At 42.5% G+C, this 13,577-nt stretch overlaps 1 protein-coding gene across 1 annotated transcript in view; it reads right to left on the bottom strand.

Annotated features, from left to right (window-relative positions):
* The window catches only part of LOC110536763 (glutamate receptor ionotropic, NMDA 3A-like), an 89,921-nt gene that overhangs the window by 49,107 nt on the left and 27,237 nt on the right, over positions 1-13,577 (bottom strand). Inside the window, exons 3-4 of the mRNA XM_036936735.1 lie at positions 7,166-7,361; positions 6,100-6,954 (exon numbers count right to left, since the gene is read on the bottom strand). Of these exons, the coding sequence (XP_036792630.1) occupies positions 6,100-6,954; positions 7,166-7,361 (1,051 nt within the window). The remainder of the gene's footprint in view (positions 1-6,099; positions 6,955-7,165; positions 7,362-13,577) is intronic.

Genomic DNA, 13,577 nt, shown 5'->3' with positions numbered 1-13,577 from the left:
ATCGGTACTAGTCTCCCCTGTATTATCAGTACTAGTCTCCCCTGTATTATCTGTACTAGTCTCCCCTGTATTATCTGTACTAGTCTCCCCTGTATTATCAGTACTAGTCTCCCCTTTATTATCAGTACTAGTCTCCCCTGTATTATCTGTACTGGTCTTCCCTGTATAATCTGTACTAGTCTCCCCTGTATTATATGTACTAGTCTCCCCTATATTATATGTACTAGTCTCCCCTGTATTATCTGTACTAGTCTCCCCTGTATTATCTGTACTAGTCTCCCCTGTATTATCTGTACTAGTCTCCCCTGTATTATCTCTACTAGTCTCCCCTGTATTATCTGTACTAGTCTCCCCTGTATAATCTGTACTAGTCTCCCCTGTATTATCTGTACTAGTCTCCCCTGTATTATCTGTACTAGTTTCCCCTGTATTATCTGTACTAGTCTCCCCTATTTTATATACTAGTCTCCACCGTGTTATCTGTACTAGTCTCCCCTGTATTATCTGTACTAGTCTCCCCTGTATAATCTGTACTACTCTCAACTGTATTATCAGTACTAGACTCCCCTGTATTATCTCTACTAGTCTCCCCTGTATTATCAGTACTAGTCTCCCCTGTATAATCTGTACTAGTCTCCCCTGTATTATCTGTACTAGTCTCCCCTGTATTATCAGTACTAGTCTCCCCTGTATTATCTGTACTAGTCTCCCCTGTATTATCTGTACTAGTCTCCCCTGCATTATCTGTACTAGTCTCCCCTGTATTATCTGTACTAGTCTCCCCTCAGCCCTGTACTAGTCTCCCCTGTATTATCTGTACTAGTTTCCCCTGTATTATCTGTACTAGTCTCCCCTGTATTATCTGTACTATTCTCCCCTGTATTATTTGTACTAGTCTCCCCTGTATTATATGTACTAGTCTCCTCTGTATTATCTGTACTAGTCTCCCCTGTATTATCTGTACTAGTCTCCCCTGTATTGTCTCTACTAGTCTCCCTGCATTATCTCTACTAGTCTCCACTGAATAATCTGTACTAGTCTCCCCTGTATTATCTGTACTAGTCTCCACTGTATTATCTGTACTAGTCTCCCCTGTATTATCTGTACTAGTCTCCTCTATATTATATGTACAAGTCTCCCCTGTTTTATCTGTACTAGTCTCCTCTATATTATATGTACTAGTCTCCCCTGTTTTATCTGTACTAGTCTCCCCTGTATTATCTGTACTAGTCTCCCCTGTATTATCTGTACTAGTCTCCCCTGTATTATCTGTACTAGTCTCCACTGTATTATCTGTACTAGTCTCCCCTGTATTATCTGTACTAGTCTCCTCTATATTATATGTACTAGTCTCCCCTGTTTTATCTGTACTAGTCTCCCCTGTATTATCTGTACTAGTCTCCCCTGTATTATCTGTACTAGTCTCCCCTGTATAATCTGTACTAGTCTCCCCTGTATTATCTGTACTAGTCTCCCCTGTATTATCTGTACTAGTCTCCCCTGTATTATCTGTACTAGTCTCCCCTATATTATCTCTACTAGTCTCCCCTGTATTATCAGTACTAGTCTCCCCTGTATAATCTTTACTAGTCTCCCCTGTATAATCTGTACTACTCTCAACTGTATTATCAGTACTAGACTCCCCTGTATTATCTCTACTAGTCTCCCCTGTATTATCAGTACTAGTCTCCCCTGTATAATCTGTACTAGTCTCCCCTGTATTATCTGTACTAGTCTCCCCTGTATTATCAGTACTAGTCTCCCCTGTATTATCTGTACTAGTCTCCCCTGTATTATCTGTACTAGTCTCCCCTGCATTATCTGTACTAGTCTCCCCTGTATTATCTGTACTAGTCTCCCCTCAGCCCTGTACTAGTCTCCCCTGTATTATCTGTACTAGTTTCCCCTGTATTATCTGTACTAGTCTCCCCTGTATTATCTGTACTATTCTCCCCTGTATTATTTGTACTAGTCTCCCCTGTATTATATGTACTAGTCTCCCCTGTATTATCTGTACTAGTCTCCCCTGTATTATCTGTACTAGTCTCCCCTGTATTGTCTCTACTAGTCTCCCTGCATTATCTCTACTAGTCTCCACTGAATAATCTGTACTAGTCTCCCCTGTATTATCTGTACTAGTCTCCACTGTATTATCTGTACTAGTCTCCCCTGTATTATCTGTACTAGTCTCCTCTATATTATATGTACAAGTCTCCCCTGTTTTATCTGTACTAGTCTCCTCTATATTATATGTACTAGTCTCCCCTGTTTTATCTGTACTAGTCTCCCCTGTATTATCTGTACTAGTCTCCCCTGTATTATCTGTACTAGTCTCCCCTGTATTATCTGTACTAGTCTCCACTGTATTATCTGTACTAGTCTCCCCTGTATTATCTGTACTAGTCTCCTCTATATTATATGTACTAGTCTCCCCTGTTTTATCTGTACTAGTCTCCCCTGTATTATCTGTACTAGTCTCCCCTGTATTATCTGTACTAGTCTCCCCTGTATAATCTGTACTAGTCTCCCCTGTATTATCTGTACTAGTCTCCCCTGTATTATCTGTACTAGTCTCCCCTGTATTATCTGTACTAGTCTCCCCTATATTATCTCTACTAGTCTCCCCTGTATTATCAGTACTAGTCTCCCCTGTATAATCTTTACTAGTATCCCCTGTATTATCTGTACTAGTCTCCCCTGTATTATCAGTACTAGTCTCCCCTGTATTATCTGTACTAGTCTCCCCTGTATTATCTGTACAAGTCTCCCCTGTATTATCAGTACTAGTCTCCCCTGTATAATCTGTACTGGTCTTCCCTGTATAATCTGTACTAGTCTCCCCTGTATTATCAGTACTAGTCTCCCCTGTATTATCTGTACCAGTCTCCCCTGTATTATCAGTACTAGTTTCCCCTGTATTATATGTACTAGTCTCCCCTGTATTATCTGTACTAGTCTCCCCTGTATTATCTGTACTAGTCTCCCCTGTATTATCTGTACTAGTCTCCCCTGTATTATCTGTACTAGTCTCCCCTGTATTATCTGTACTAGTCTCCCCTGTATTATCTGTACTAGTCTCCCCTGTATTATCAGTACTAGTCTCCCCTGTATTATCTGTACTAGTCTCCCCTGTATTATCTGTACTAGTCTCCCCTGCATTATCTGTACTATTCTCCCCTGTATTATCTGTACTAGTCTCCCCTCAGCCCTGTACTAGTCTCCCCTGTATTATCTGTACTAGTTTCCCCTGTATTATCTGTACTAGTCTCCCCTGTATTATCTGTACTAGTCTCCCCTGTATTATTTGTACTAGTCTCCCCTGTATTATCTGTACTAGTCTCCCCTGTATTATCTGTACTAGTCTCCCCTATATTATCTGTACTAGTCTCCCCTGTATTATCAGTACTAGTCTCCCCTGTATTATCTGTACTAGTCTCCCCTGTATTATCTGTACTAGTCTCCCCTGTATTATCTGTACTAGTCTCAACTGTATTATCTGTACTAGTCTCCCCTATATCATCTGTACTAGTCTCCAGTGTATAATCTGTACTAGTCTCAACTGTATTATCAGTACTAGACTCCCCTGTATTATCTCTACTAGTCTCCCCTGTATTATCTCTACTAGTCTCCCCTGTATTATCAGTACTAGTCTCCCCTGTACAATCTGTACTGGTCTTCCCTGTAATATCGGTACTAGTCTCCCCTGTATTATCAGTACTAGTCTCCCCCTGTATTATCTGTACTAGTCTCCCCTGTATTATCTGTACTAGTCTCCCCTGTATTATCAGGACTAGTCTCCCCTGTATTATCAGTACTAGTCTCCCCTGTATAATCTGTACTGGTCTTCCCTGTATAATCTGTACTAGTCTCCCCTGTATTATCAGTACTAGTCTCCCCTGTATTATCTGTACCAGTCTCCCCTGTATTATCTCCACTAGTTTCCCCTGTATTATCAGTACTAGTCTCCCCTGTATTATCTGTACTAGTCTCCCCTGTATTATATGTACTAGTCTCCCCTATATTATATGTACTAGTCTTCCCTGTATTATCTGTACTAGTCTCCCCTGTATTATCTGTACTAGTCTCCCCTGTATTATCTGTACTAGTCTCCCCTGTATTATCTCTACTAGTCTCCCCTGTATTATCTGTACTAGTCTCCCCTGTATAATCTGTACTAGTCTCCCCTGTATTATCTGCACTAGTCTCCCCTGTATTATCTGTACTAGTCTCCCCTGTATTATCAGTACTAGTCCCCTATATTATATGTACTAGTCTCCCCTGTTTTATCTGTACTAGTCTCCCCTGTATTATCTGTACTAGTCTCCCCTGTATTATCTGTATTAGTCTCCCCTGTATAATCTGTACTAGTCTCCCCTGTATTATCTGTACTAGTCTCCCCTATATTATATGTACTAGTCTCCCCTGTTTTATCTGTACTAGTCTCCCCTGTATTATCTGTACTAGTCTCCCCTGTATAATATGTACTACTCTCAACTGTATTATCAGTACTAGACTCCCCTGTATTATCTCTACTAGTCTCCCCTGTATTATCAGTACTAGTCTGCCCTGTATAATCTGTACTAGTCTCCCCTGTATTATCTGTACTAGTCTCCCCTGTATTATCTGTACTAGTCTCCCCTGTATTATCTGTACTAGTCTCCCCTGTATTATCTGTACTAGTCTCCCCTGTATTATCTGTACTAGTCTCCCCTGTATTATCTGTACTAGTCTCCCCTATATTATATGTACTAGTCTCCCCTGTTTTATCTGTACTAGTCTCCCCTGTATTATCTGTACTAGTCTCCCCTGTATAATATGTACTACTCTCAATTGTATTATCAGTACTAGACTCCCCTGTATTATCTCTACTAGTCTCCCCTGTATTATCTGTACTAGTCTCCCCTGTATTATCTGTACTAGTCTCCCCTGTATTATCTGTACTAGTCTCCCCTGTATTATCTGTACTAGTCTCCCCTGTATAATCTGTACTAGTCTCCCCTATATTATATGTACTAGTCTCCCCTGTTTTATCTGTACTAGTCTCCCCTGTATTATCTGTACTAGTCTCCCCTGTATAATATGTACTACTCTCAATTGTATTATCAGTACTAGTCTCCCCTGTATTATCTGTACTAGTCTCCCCTGTATTATCTGTACTAGTCTACCCTGTATTATCAGTACTAGTCTCCCCTGTATTATCTGTACTGGTCTTCCCTGTATAATCTGTACTAGTCTCCCCTGTATTATCAGTACTAGTCTCCCCTGTATTATCTGTACCAGTCTCCCCTGTATTATCTCCACTATTTTCCCCTGTATTATCTGTACTAGTCTCACCTGTATTATCTATACTAGTCTCCCCTGTATTATCTGTACTAGTCTCCCCTGTATTATCTGTACTAGTCTCCACTGTATTATCTGTACTAGTCTCCCCTGTTTTATCTGTACTAGTCTCCCCTGTATTATCAGTACTATTCTCCCCTGTATTATCTGTACTAGTCTCCCCTGTATTATCTGTACTAGTCTCCCCTGCATTATCTGTACTAGTCTCCCCTGTATTATCTGTACTAGTCTCCCCTCATCGCTGTACTAGTCTCCCCTGTATTATCTGTACTAGTTTCCCCTGTATTATCTGTACTAGTCTCCCCTGTATTATCTGTACTAGTCTCCCCTGTATTATTTGTACTAGTCTCCCCTGTATTATCTGTACTAGTCTCCCCTGTATTATCTGTACTAGTCTCCCCTATATTATCTGTACTAGTCTCCCCTGTATTATCAGTACTAGTCTCCCCTGTATTATCTGTACTAGTCTCCCCTGTATTATCTGTACTAGTCTCCCCTGTATTATCTGTACTAGTCTCCCCTGTATTATCTGTACTAGTCTCCCCTGTATTATCTCTATTAGCCTCCCCTGGTTTAGCTGTACTAGTCTCCCCATCAGCCCCACAACAACCTATGAACCCATCTTTCTATACTCACCAGTCCGTCAACAAATCACAAATGAGCTACTATTTATGCACATATTACAAGTAGTACTCATCTACATACCATACATATTTATCCCATATTTGATAGGTGTTTGTACAGCTGAGTAGTCCTTACCTTTGGATCGTGTATTCCTGAGAGTTGCTCGAAGGTTTTCTCCCCCACCATGACGGCGGCCAGATTGGCTGTGTAGGTGGACAGACAGAACAGGCAGAAGATAGCCCAGAGATTCATGAGGAACCGCCCCGTCCAGCACTTAGGAGGTTTAATGGCAGCTGTACGGCCAAACAGGATGGCATAGCAGACGTTCAGAGCCGAGGAGAAGGAGAACACCTTATCTCTGTTCCTGCCTCGCGGCGTCATCCCAAACGGGCTGTTCCACTCGTAGATGGTCAGGAACACGGCAGTAACGTGTAGCGAGACGAATATCCCCAGCCACATGGACCAGTGCAGGGGCCACATGAATGCCCCGATGGGCGCGGCCGTATCCCGGGTCCGTACCAGGATGCCCAGAGAGGTGGAGAAGAACGGGGAGGTGAAGTCTATAACCCTGCTCCGGGCCGAGTTGATACTGAAAGATGTGACGGCCAGGTGGGCCGCTCCGCTGAGGAGATCCCCCACCAGCCCTGTCCAGCGTCCATTCTTAAACCCACCGTACTTGCCGTCGCCTACAATATACAGGTCGAAGTCAAACCCCATGTCCTCCGCCAGTTTCTCCAGTAGATCGACGCAGTAGCCGTAGCAACACTTCTTATACTCCATGGGAATGCTGTCGTTAGGCCCCCGCATCTGGAGGAAGAGAGACTGGAGAAGGGCTGTGTTGTTGGTGAGGGGGTTCAGGCAGAGCTGACCAGCGGGACAGAGACCGTCCTCATCCACCTCCCGGGTGAAGACAAAGGGGTGTTCCACTAACGTCACCACCCGGAGGTGGAGCCGCGACGGGCGCCGCCAGTCACCTCTCTGGTGGGACGACTAATTGTTAGACCAGGCAGCACAGTCCATAAGGGAGAGGGAGAGGGGGAGAGAGAGAGAGAGAGAGAGAGAGAGAGAGAGAGAGAGAGAGAGAGAGAATATAATAGTAGCAGCAGTATCAACATGTTTGGCATAAGTAAAGAGTGGAATGATAGCACAAACACTGGGTACCCAGAATACAACGTTTTGACATCATAGACATTGTTGTCACCTGTTTGTTGGTCCAGGCAGTGTAGTCCAGTACCACCCTGCCATGCTTCCATCGGCCCAGCCTGGCCCACATGGGCTTCCCTATGGGGTCGTGTTGCAGGGACCAGATGAAGTGATGGCTCTCTGAGGAGATCACTGTCTCCTCCTGGGACGAGATGAAACCACTCAGACCGTCAAACGACGTGTTGGACAGAAACCTGCAGGGAGGGGTGGGGGGGCAGGTTAGGGTTAGTGTCAGGTTAGGGTCAGGTTAGTGTCAGGTTGGGGTAATGTCAGGTTAGGGTCAGGTTAGTGTCAGGTTGGGGTCATGTCAGGTTAGGGTCAGGTTAGTGTCAGGTTTTGGTAATGGCAGGTTAGGTTCAGGTTAGTGTCAGTTTGGGGTAATGTCAGGTTGGGGTAATGTCGGGTTAGGTTCAGGTTAATGTTAGGTTGGGGTAATCTCAGGTTAATATCAGGTTAGTGTCAGGTTAGAGTAATGTCAGGTTAGGGTCAGGTTAATGTCAGGTTGGATTAATGTCAGGTTAGGGTCAGGTTAGTGTCAGGTTGGGGTAAGGTCAGGTTAGGGTCAGGTTAGTGTCAGGTTGGATTAATGTCAGGTTAGGGTCAGGTTAGTGTCAGGTTGGGGTAAGGTCAGGTTAGGGTCAGGTTAGTGTCAGGTTGGGGTAATGTCAGGTTAGGGTAATGTCAGGTTAGGGTAATGTCAGGTTGGGGTAATGTCAGGTTAGGGTCAGGTTAGTGTCAGGTTGGGGTAATGTCAGGTTAATGTCAGGTTAGTGTCAGGTTAGAGTAATGTCAGGTTAGGGTCAGGTTAATGTCAGGTTGGGGTAATGTCAGGTTAGGGTCAGTGTCAGGTTAGGGTCAGGTAAGGGTCAGGTTAGTGTCAGGTTGGGGTAATGTCAGGTTTGAGTCAGGTTGATGTCAGGTTGGTGTAATGTCAGGTTAGGGTCAGGTTAGGGTCAGTGTCAGGTTGGGGTCAGGTTAGGGTCAGGTTAGTGTCAGGTTGGGGTAATGTCAGGTTAGGGTCAGGCTAGTGTCAGGTTGGGGTAATGTCAGGTTTGGGTCAGGTTAGTGTCAGGTTGGGGTAATGTCAGGTTAGGGTATTGTCATGTTAGGGTAATGTCAGGTTAGGGTAATGTCAGTTTGGGGTAATATCAGGTTAGGTTCAGGTTAGTGTCAGGTTGGGGTAATGTCAGGTTAATGTCAGGTTAGTGTCAGGTTAGATTAATGTCAGGTTAGGGTCAGGTTAGGGTCAGTGTCAGGTTAGAGTAATGTCAGGTTAGAGTAATGTCAGGTTAGGGTCAGGTTGGGGTAATGTCAGGTTAGTGTCAGGTTTGGGTAATGTCAGGTTAGAGTAATGTCAGGTCCGGGTAAGGTTAGTGTCGGGTTGGGGCAATGTCAGGTTAGGGCCAGGTTAGTTTCAGGTTGTGGTAATGTCAGTTTAGGGTCAGTTTGATCTCAGGTTGGGGTAATGTCAGGTTAGGGTTAATGTCAGGTTAGATTAATGTCAGGTTAGAGTAATGTCAAGTTAGGGTAATGTAAGGTTAGAGTAATGTCAGGTTAGGGTCAGGTTGGGGTAATGTCATGTCAGGGTCAGCTTGGGGTAATGTCAGGTTAGGGTCAGGTTAGGGTAATGTCAGGTCAGGTTAGTGTCAGGTTGGGGTAATGTCAGGTTAGGGTAATGTCAGGTTAGTGTCAGGTTGGGGTAATGTCAGGTTAGGGTCAGGTTAGGGTAATGTCAGGTTAGGGTCAGGTTAGGGTAATGTCAGGTCAGGTTAGTTTCAGGTTGGGGTAATGTCAGGTCAGGTTAGGGTCAGGTTTGGGTAATGTCAGGTTAGTGTCAGGTTAGGGTAATGTCAGGTTAGGGTAATGTCAGGTCAGGTTAGTGTCAGGTTGGGGTAATGTCAGGTTAAGGTCAGGTTGGGGTAATGTCAGGTTAGGGTCAGGTTGGGGTAATGTCAGGTTATTGTCAGGTTAGGGCAATGTCAGGTCAGGATAGTGTCAGGTTGGGGTAATGTCAGGTCAGGTTAGTGTCAGCTACTAGCTACTGTGATGAGCTCTACACGGGACAAGACAGGTTCCTTCGGTGCCCATTTGGGCGTTTGACAAGGCCTGAGCCCATTCCAGGACAGGCAAGGACAGGGTTCTGTTTGGTCAAACAGAACCAGCAGGGGGGTCAGACGTGCTCCAGATCTGAGATAATAAGGGGATCTAGCACACCGATGATGAAGACCGTGAACAGCAGACTCTACAGCCGGCTGTGTGTGAGCTGGAAGACCTTTCCTAAAAGATAAACGGTTTCTATTTCATTGTTCTCTTGCAAGCTGTGCTTTTATTTATTTATTTTATTATTTTTATGATGGCAAACTGAGCTGTTGGAGTGACCGGTTGGTGGGTAACCAACAGCTGACTTTACAGTTGTGTTTGTTTGTTTGTGTGTGTGCGTGTGTGCGTGTGTGTGTGCGTGTGTGTGTGTGTATGTGTGTGTTTGTTTTGTTTGTTGTGCTGGCTGCTACAGCTTCAACCTCCTCAGACCACAGGGAAGAAGTCTGACACAGGTCAAAATCTGTCAGGAAGGAACACTGCAGATAGGAGAATGTTTAGAAACACTGCAGATAGCAGAATGTTTAGAAACACTGCAGATAGCAGAATGTTTAGAAGCACTGCAGATAGCAGAATGTTTAGAAACACTGCAGATAGCAGAATGTTTAGAAACACTGCAGATAGCAGAATGTTTAGAAACACTGCAGATAGCAGAATGTTTAGAAACACTGCAGATAGGAGAATGTTTAGAAACACTGCAGATAGCAGAATGTTTAGAAACACTGCAGATAGCAGAATGTTTAGAAACACTGCAGATAGCAGAATGTTTAGGAACACTGCAGATAGCAGAATGTTTAGAAACACTGCAGATAGGAGAATGTTTAGAAACACTGCAGATAGCAGAATGTTTAGAAACACTGCAGATAGCAGAATGTTTAGAAACACTGCAGATAGCAGAATGTTTAGAAACACTGCAGATAACAGAATGTTTAGAAACACTGCAGATAGCAGAATGTTTAGAAACACTGCAGATAGCAGAATGTTTAGAAACACTGCAGATAGCAGAATGTTTAGAAGCACTGCAGATAGCAGAATGTTTAGAAACACTGCAGATAGGAGAATGTTTAGAAACACTGCAGATAGCAGAATGTTTAGAAACACTGCAGATAGCAGAATGTTTAGGAACACTGCAGATAGCAGAATGTTTAGAAACACTGCAGATAGCAGAATGTTTAGAAACACTGCAGATAGCAGAATGTTTAGAAACACTGCAGATAGCAGAATGTTTAGAAACACTGCAGATAGCAGAATGTTTAGAAACACTGCAGATAACAGAATGTTTAGAAACACTGCAGATAGCAGAATGTTTAGAAACACTGCAGATAGCAGAATGTTTAGAAACACTGCAGATAGCAGAATGTTTAGAAACACTGCAGATAGCAGAATGTTTAGAAACACTGCAGATAGCAGAATGTTTAGAAACACTGCAGATAGCAGAATGTTTAGAAACACTGCAGATAACAGAATGTTTAGAAACACTGCAGATAGGAGAATGTTTAGAAACACTGCAGATAGCAGAATGTTTAGAAACACTGCAGATAGCAGAATGTTTAGAAACACTGCAGATAGCAGAATGTTTAGAAACACTGCAGATAGCAGAATGTTTAGAAGCACTGCAGATAGCAGAATGTTTAGAAACACTGCAGATAGGAGAATGTTTAGAAACACTGCAGATAGGAGAATGTTTAGAAACACTGCAGATAGCAGAATGTTTAGAAACACTGCAGATAGCAGAATGTTTAGAAACACTGCAGATAGCAGAATGTTTAGAAACACTGCAGATAGCAGAATGTTTAGAAACACTGCAGATAGGGGAACAGAGGTGGCAGGTAAGAAGGAGGAGGAGGATGAGGAGGAAGATGAGGAGGAAGAGTCTGCAGGCATAAGAGTGCATATGTCCCAAATGGCTCTCTATTATCTTTACAGTGCATTACTAATATAGTGCACTACCTTACGGGACCTGATCAAAAGTAGTGCTCTATGAAGGGAATAGTTAGTCATTTGGGGCGCAGGGGGATCCATCAAGACAGAAAGGTCTACTCCGCAGAGCATGACTCTCTTCAGGTCACTGACATGCTCTGAATAGACAGCGGAGCCACTGAACCGTGTTTCTACGGCAGCAGAATGTCAAGACACTTTCCACTGTCTAAAACTGTCATGGACAGGGCTCGCTTATCTCAGTCACCTTCCTTCCCTGAATGACATGCTACTGAGCTCTATTCAATGTCACATCAGGTGGTCTGCTGTTAATGTTGTTGTGGCATTTTAAAAGAGACACATGTCATAAAACATAATACAGTACATCTAGTGTTGTCCCCATACCAGAGTTAAAACTTCAATATTGATACCAAGTTAAGTATTATAATACTCTATACCATTATATTTCTCAATACCATCATGATACTCCATAATACTCCATGCCACCATGATACTCCATACTATCGGGGTACTCCATAATACTCCATACAATCGTGATACTCCATAATACTCCATACAGTCGTAATACTCCATAGTACGCCATACAATTGTAATACTCCATGCCATCATGATACTCCATACAGCCGTAATCCTCCATAATAATCCACACCATCATAATACTCCATAATACTCCCTCCCATCATAATACGCCACAATACTCCAAAATACAACATAATACGCCCTCCCGTCATAATACTCCATGCAATCATAATACTCCATAATACGCCATAATACTCCCTCCCGGCATAATACTCCATAATACGCCATAATACTCCATGCAATCATAATACTCCATAATACGCCATAATACTCCCTCCCGCTATAATACTCCATAATACTCCGTCCCATCATACTACTCCATTATACTCCATACCGTCATACTACTTCACAATACCCCATGCCATCGTAATACTCCAAAATACTCTGCACCATCATGATACTCCGGAATTTCTCCATACCATCATAATACTCCATAGTACTTCATACCATCATAGTACTCCACACCATTATAGTACTCCACACCATCATAGTACTCCATACCATCATAGTACTCCATACCATCATAGTACTCCATACCATCATGATACTCCATAATACTCCATACCATCATAATACTCCATACCATCATAATACTCCATACCATCATACTACTCCATAATACTCCATACCATCATAATACTCCATACCATCATAATACTCCATACCATCATAATACTCCATACCATCATACTACTCCATACCATCATAATACTCCATACCATCATAATACTCCATACCATCATAATACTCCATAATACTCCATACCATCATAATACTCCATAGTACTCCATACCATCATCATACTCCATAATACTCCATACCATCATAATACTCCATGCCATCATAATACTCCATACCACCATACTACTCCATAATACTCCATACCATCATAATACTCCATACCATCATACTACTCCATAATACTCCATACCATCATAATACTCCATACCATCATACTACTCCATACCATCATAATACTCCATCCCATCATAATACTCTATACCATCATACTACTCCATACTACTCCATACTACTTCATAACATCATACTACTCCATACTACTCCATACCATCATACTACTCCATACTACTCCATACTACTTCATAACATCATACTACTCCATACTACTCCATTCCATCATACTACTCCATACTACTCCATACTACTTCATACCATCATACTACTCCATACTACTCCATACCATCATACTACTCCATTCCATCATACTACTCCATACCATCATACTACTCCATTCCATCATACTACTCCATACCATCATACTACTCCATTCCATCATACTACTCCATACCATCATACTACTCCATAATACTCCATACCATCATACTACTCCATACTACTCCATACTACTTCATAACATCATACTACTCCATGATACTCCATACCATCATACTACTCCATACTACTCCATGATACTCCATACCATCATAATACTCCATACTACTTCATACCATCATACTACTCCATACTACTCCATACTACTTCATAACATCATACTACTCCATACTACTCCATACTACTTCATAACATCATACTACTCCATACTACTCCATATCATCATACTACTCCATACTACTCCATACTACTTCATAACATCATACTACTCCATAATACTCCATACCATCATACTACTCCATACTACTTCATAACATCATACTACTCCATAATACTCCATACCATCATACTACTCCATACTACTCCATACTACTTCATACCATCATACTACTCCATACTACTTCATAACATCATACTACTCCATACTACTCCATACTACTCCA

The sequence above is a fragment of the Oncorhynchus mykiss genome, chromosome 12 (genome assembly GCF_013265735.2).
Source record: "Oncorhynchus mykiss isolate Arlee chromosome 12, USDA_OmykA_1.1, whole genome shotgun sequence".
Classification (NCBI taxonomy): domain Eukaryota; kingdom Metazoa; phylum Chordata; class Actinopteri; order Salmoniformes; family Salmonidae; genus Oncorhynchus; species Oncorhynchus mykiss.
The sequence above is the reverse complement of the archived record's forward strand: the minus strand, read 5'-3'. Positions and strand labels throughout refer to the sequence as shown.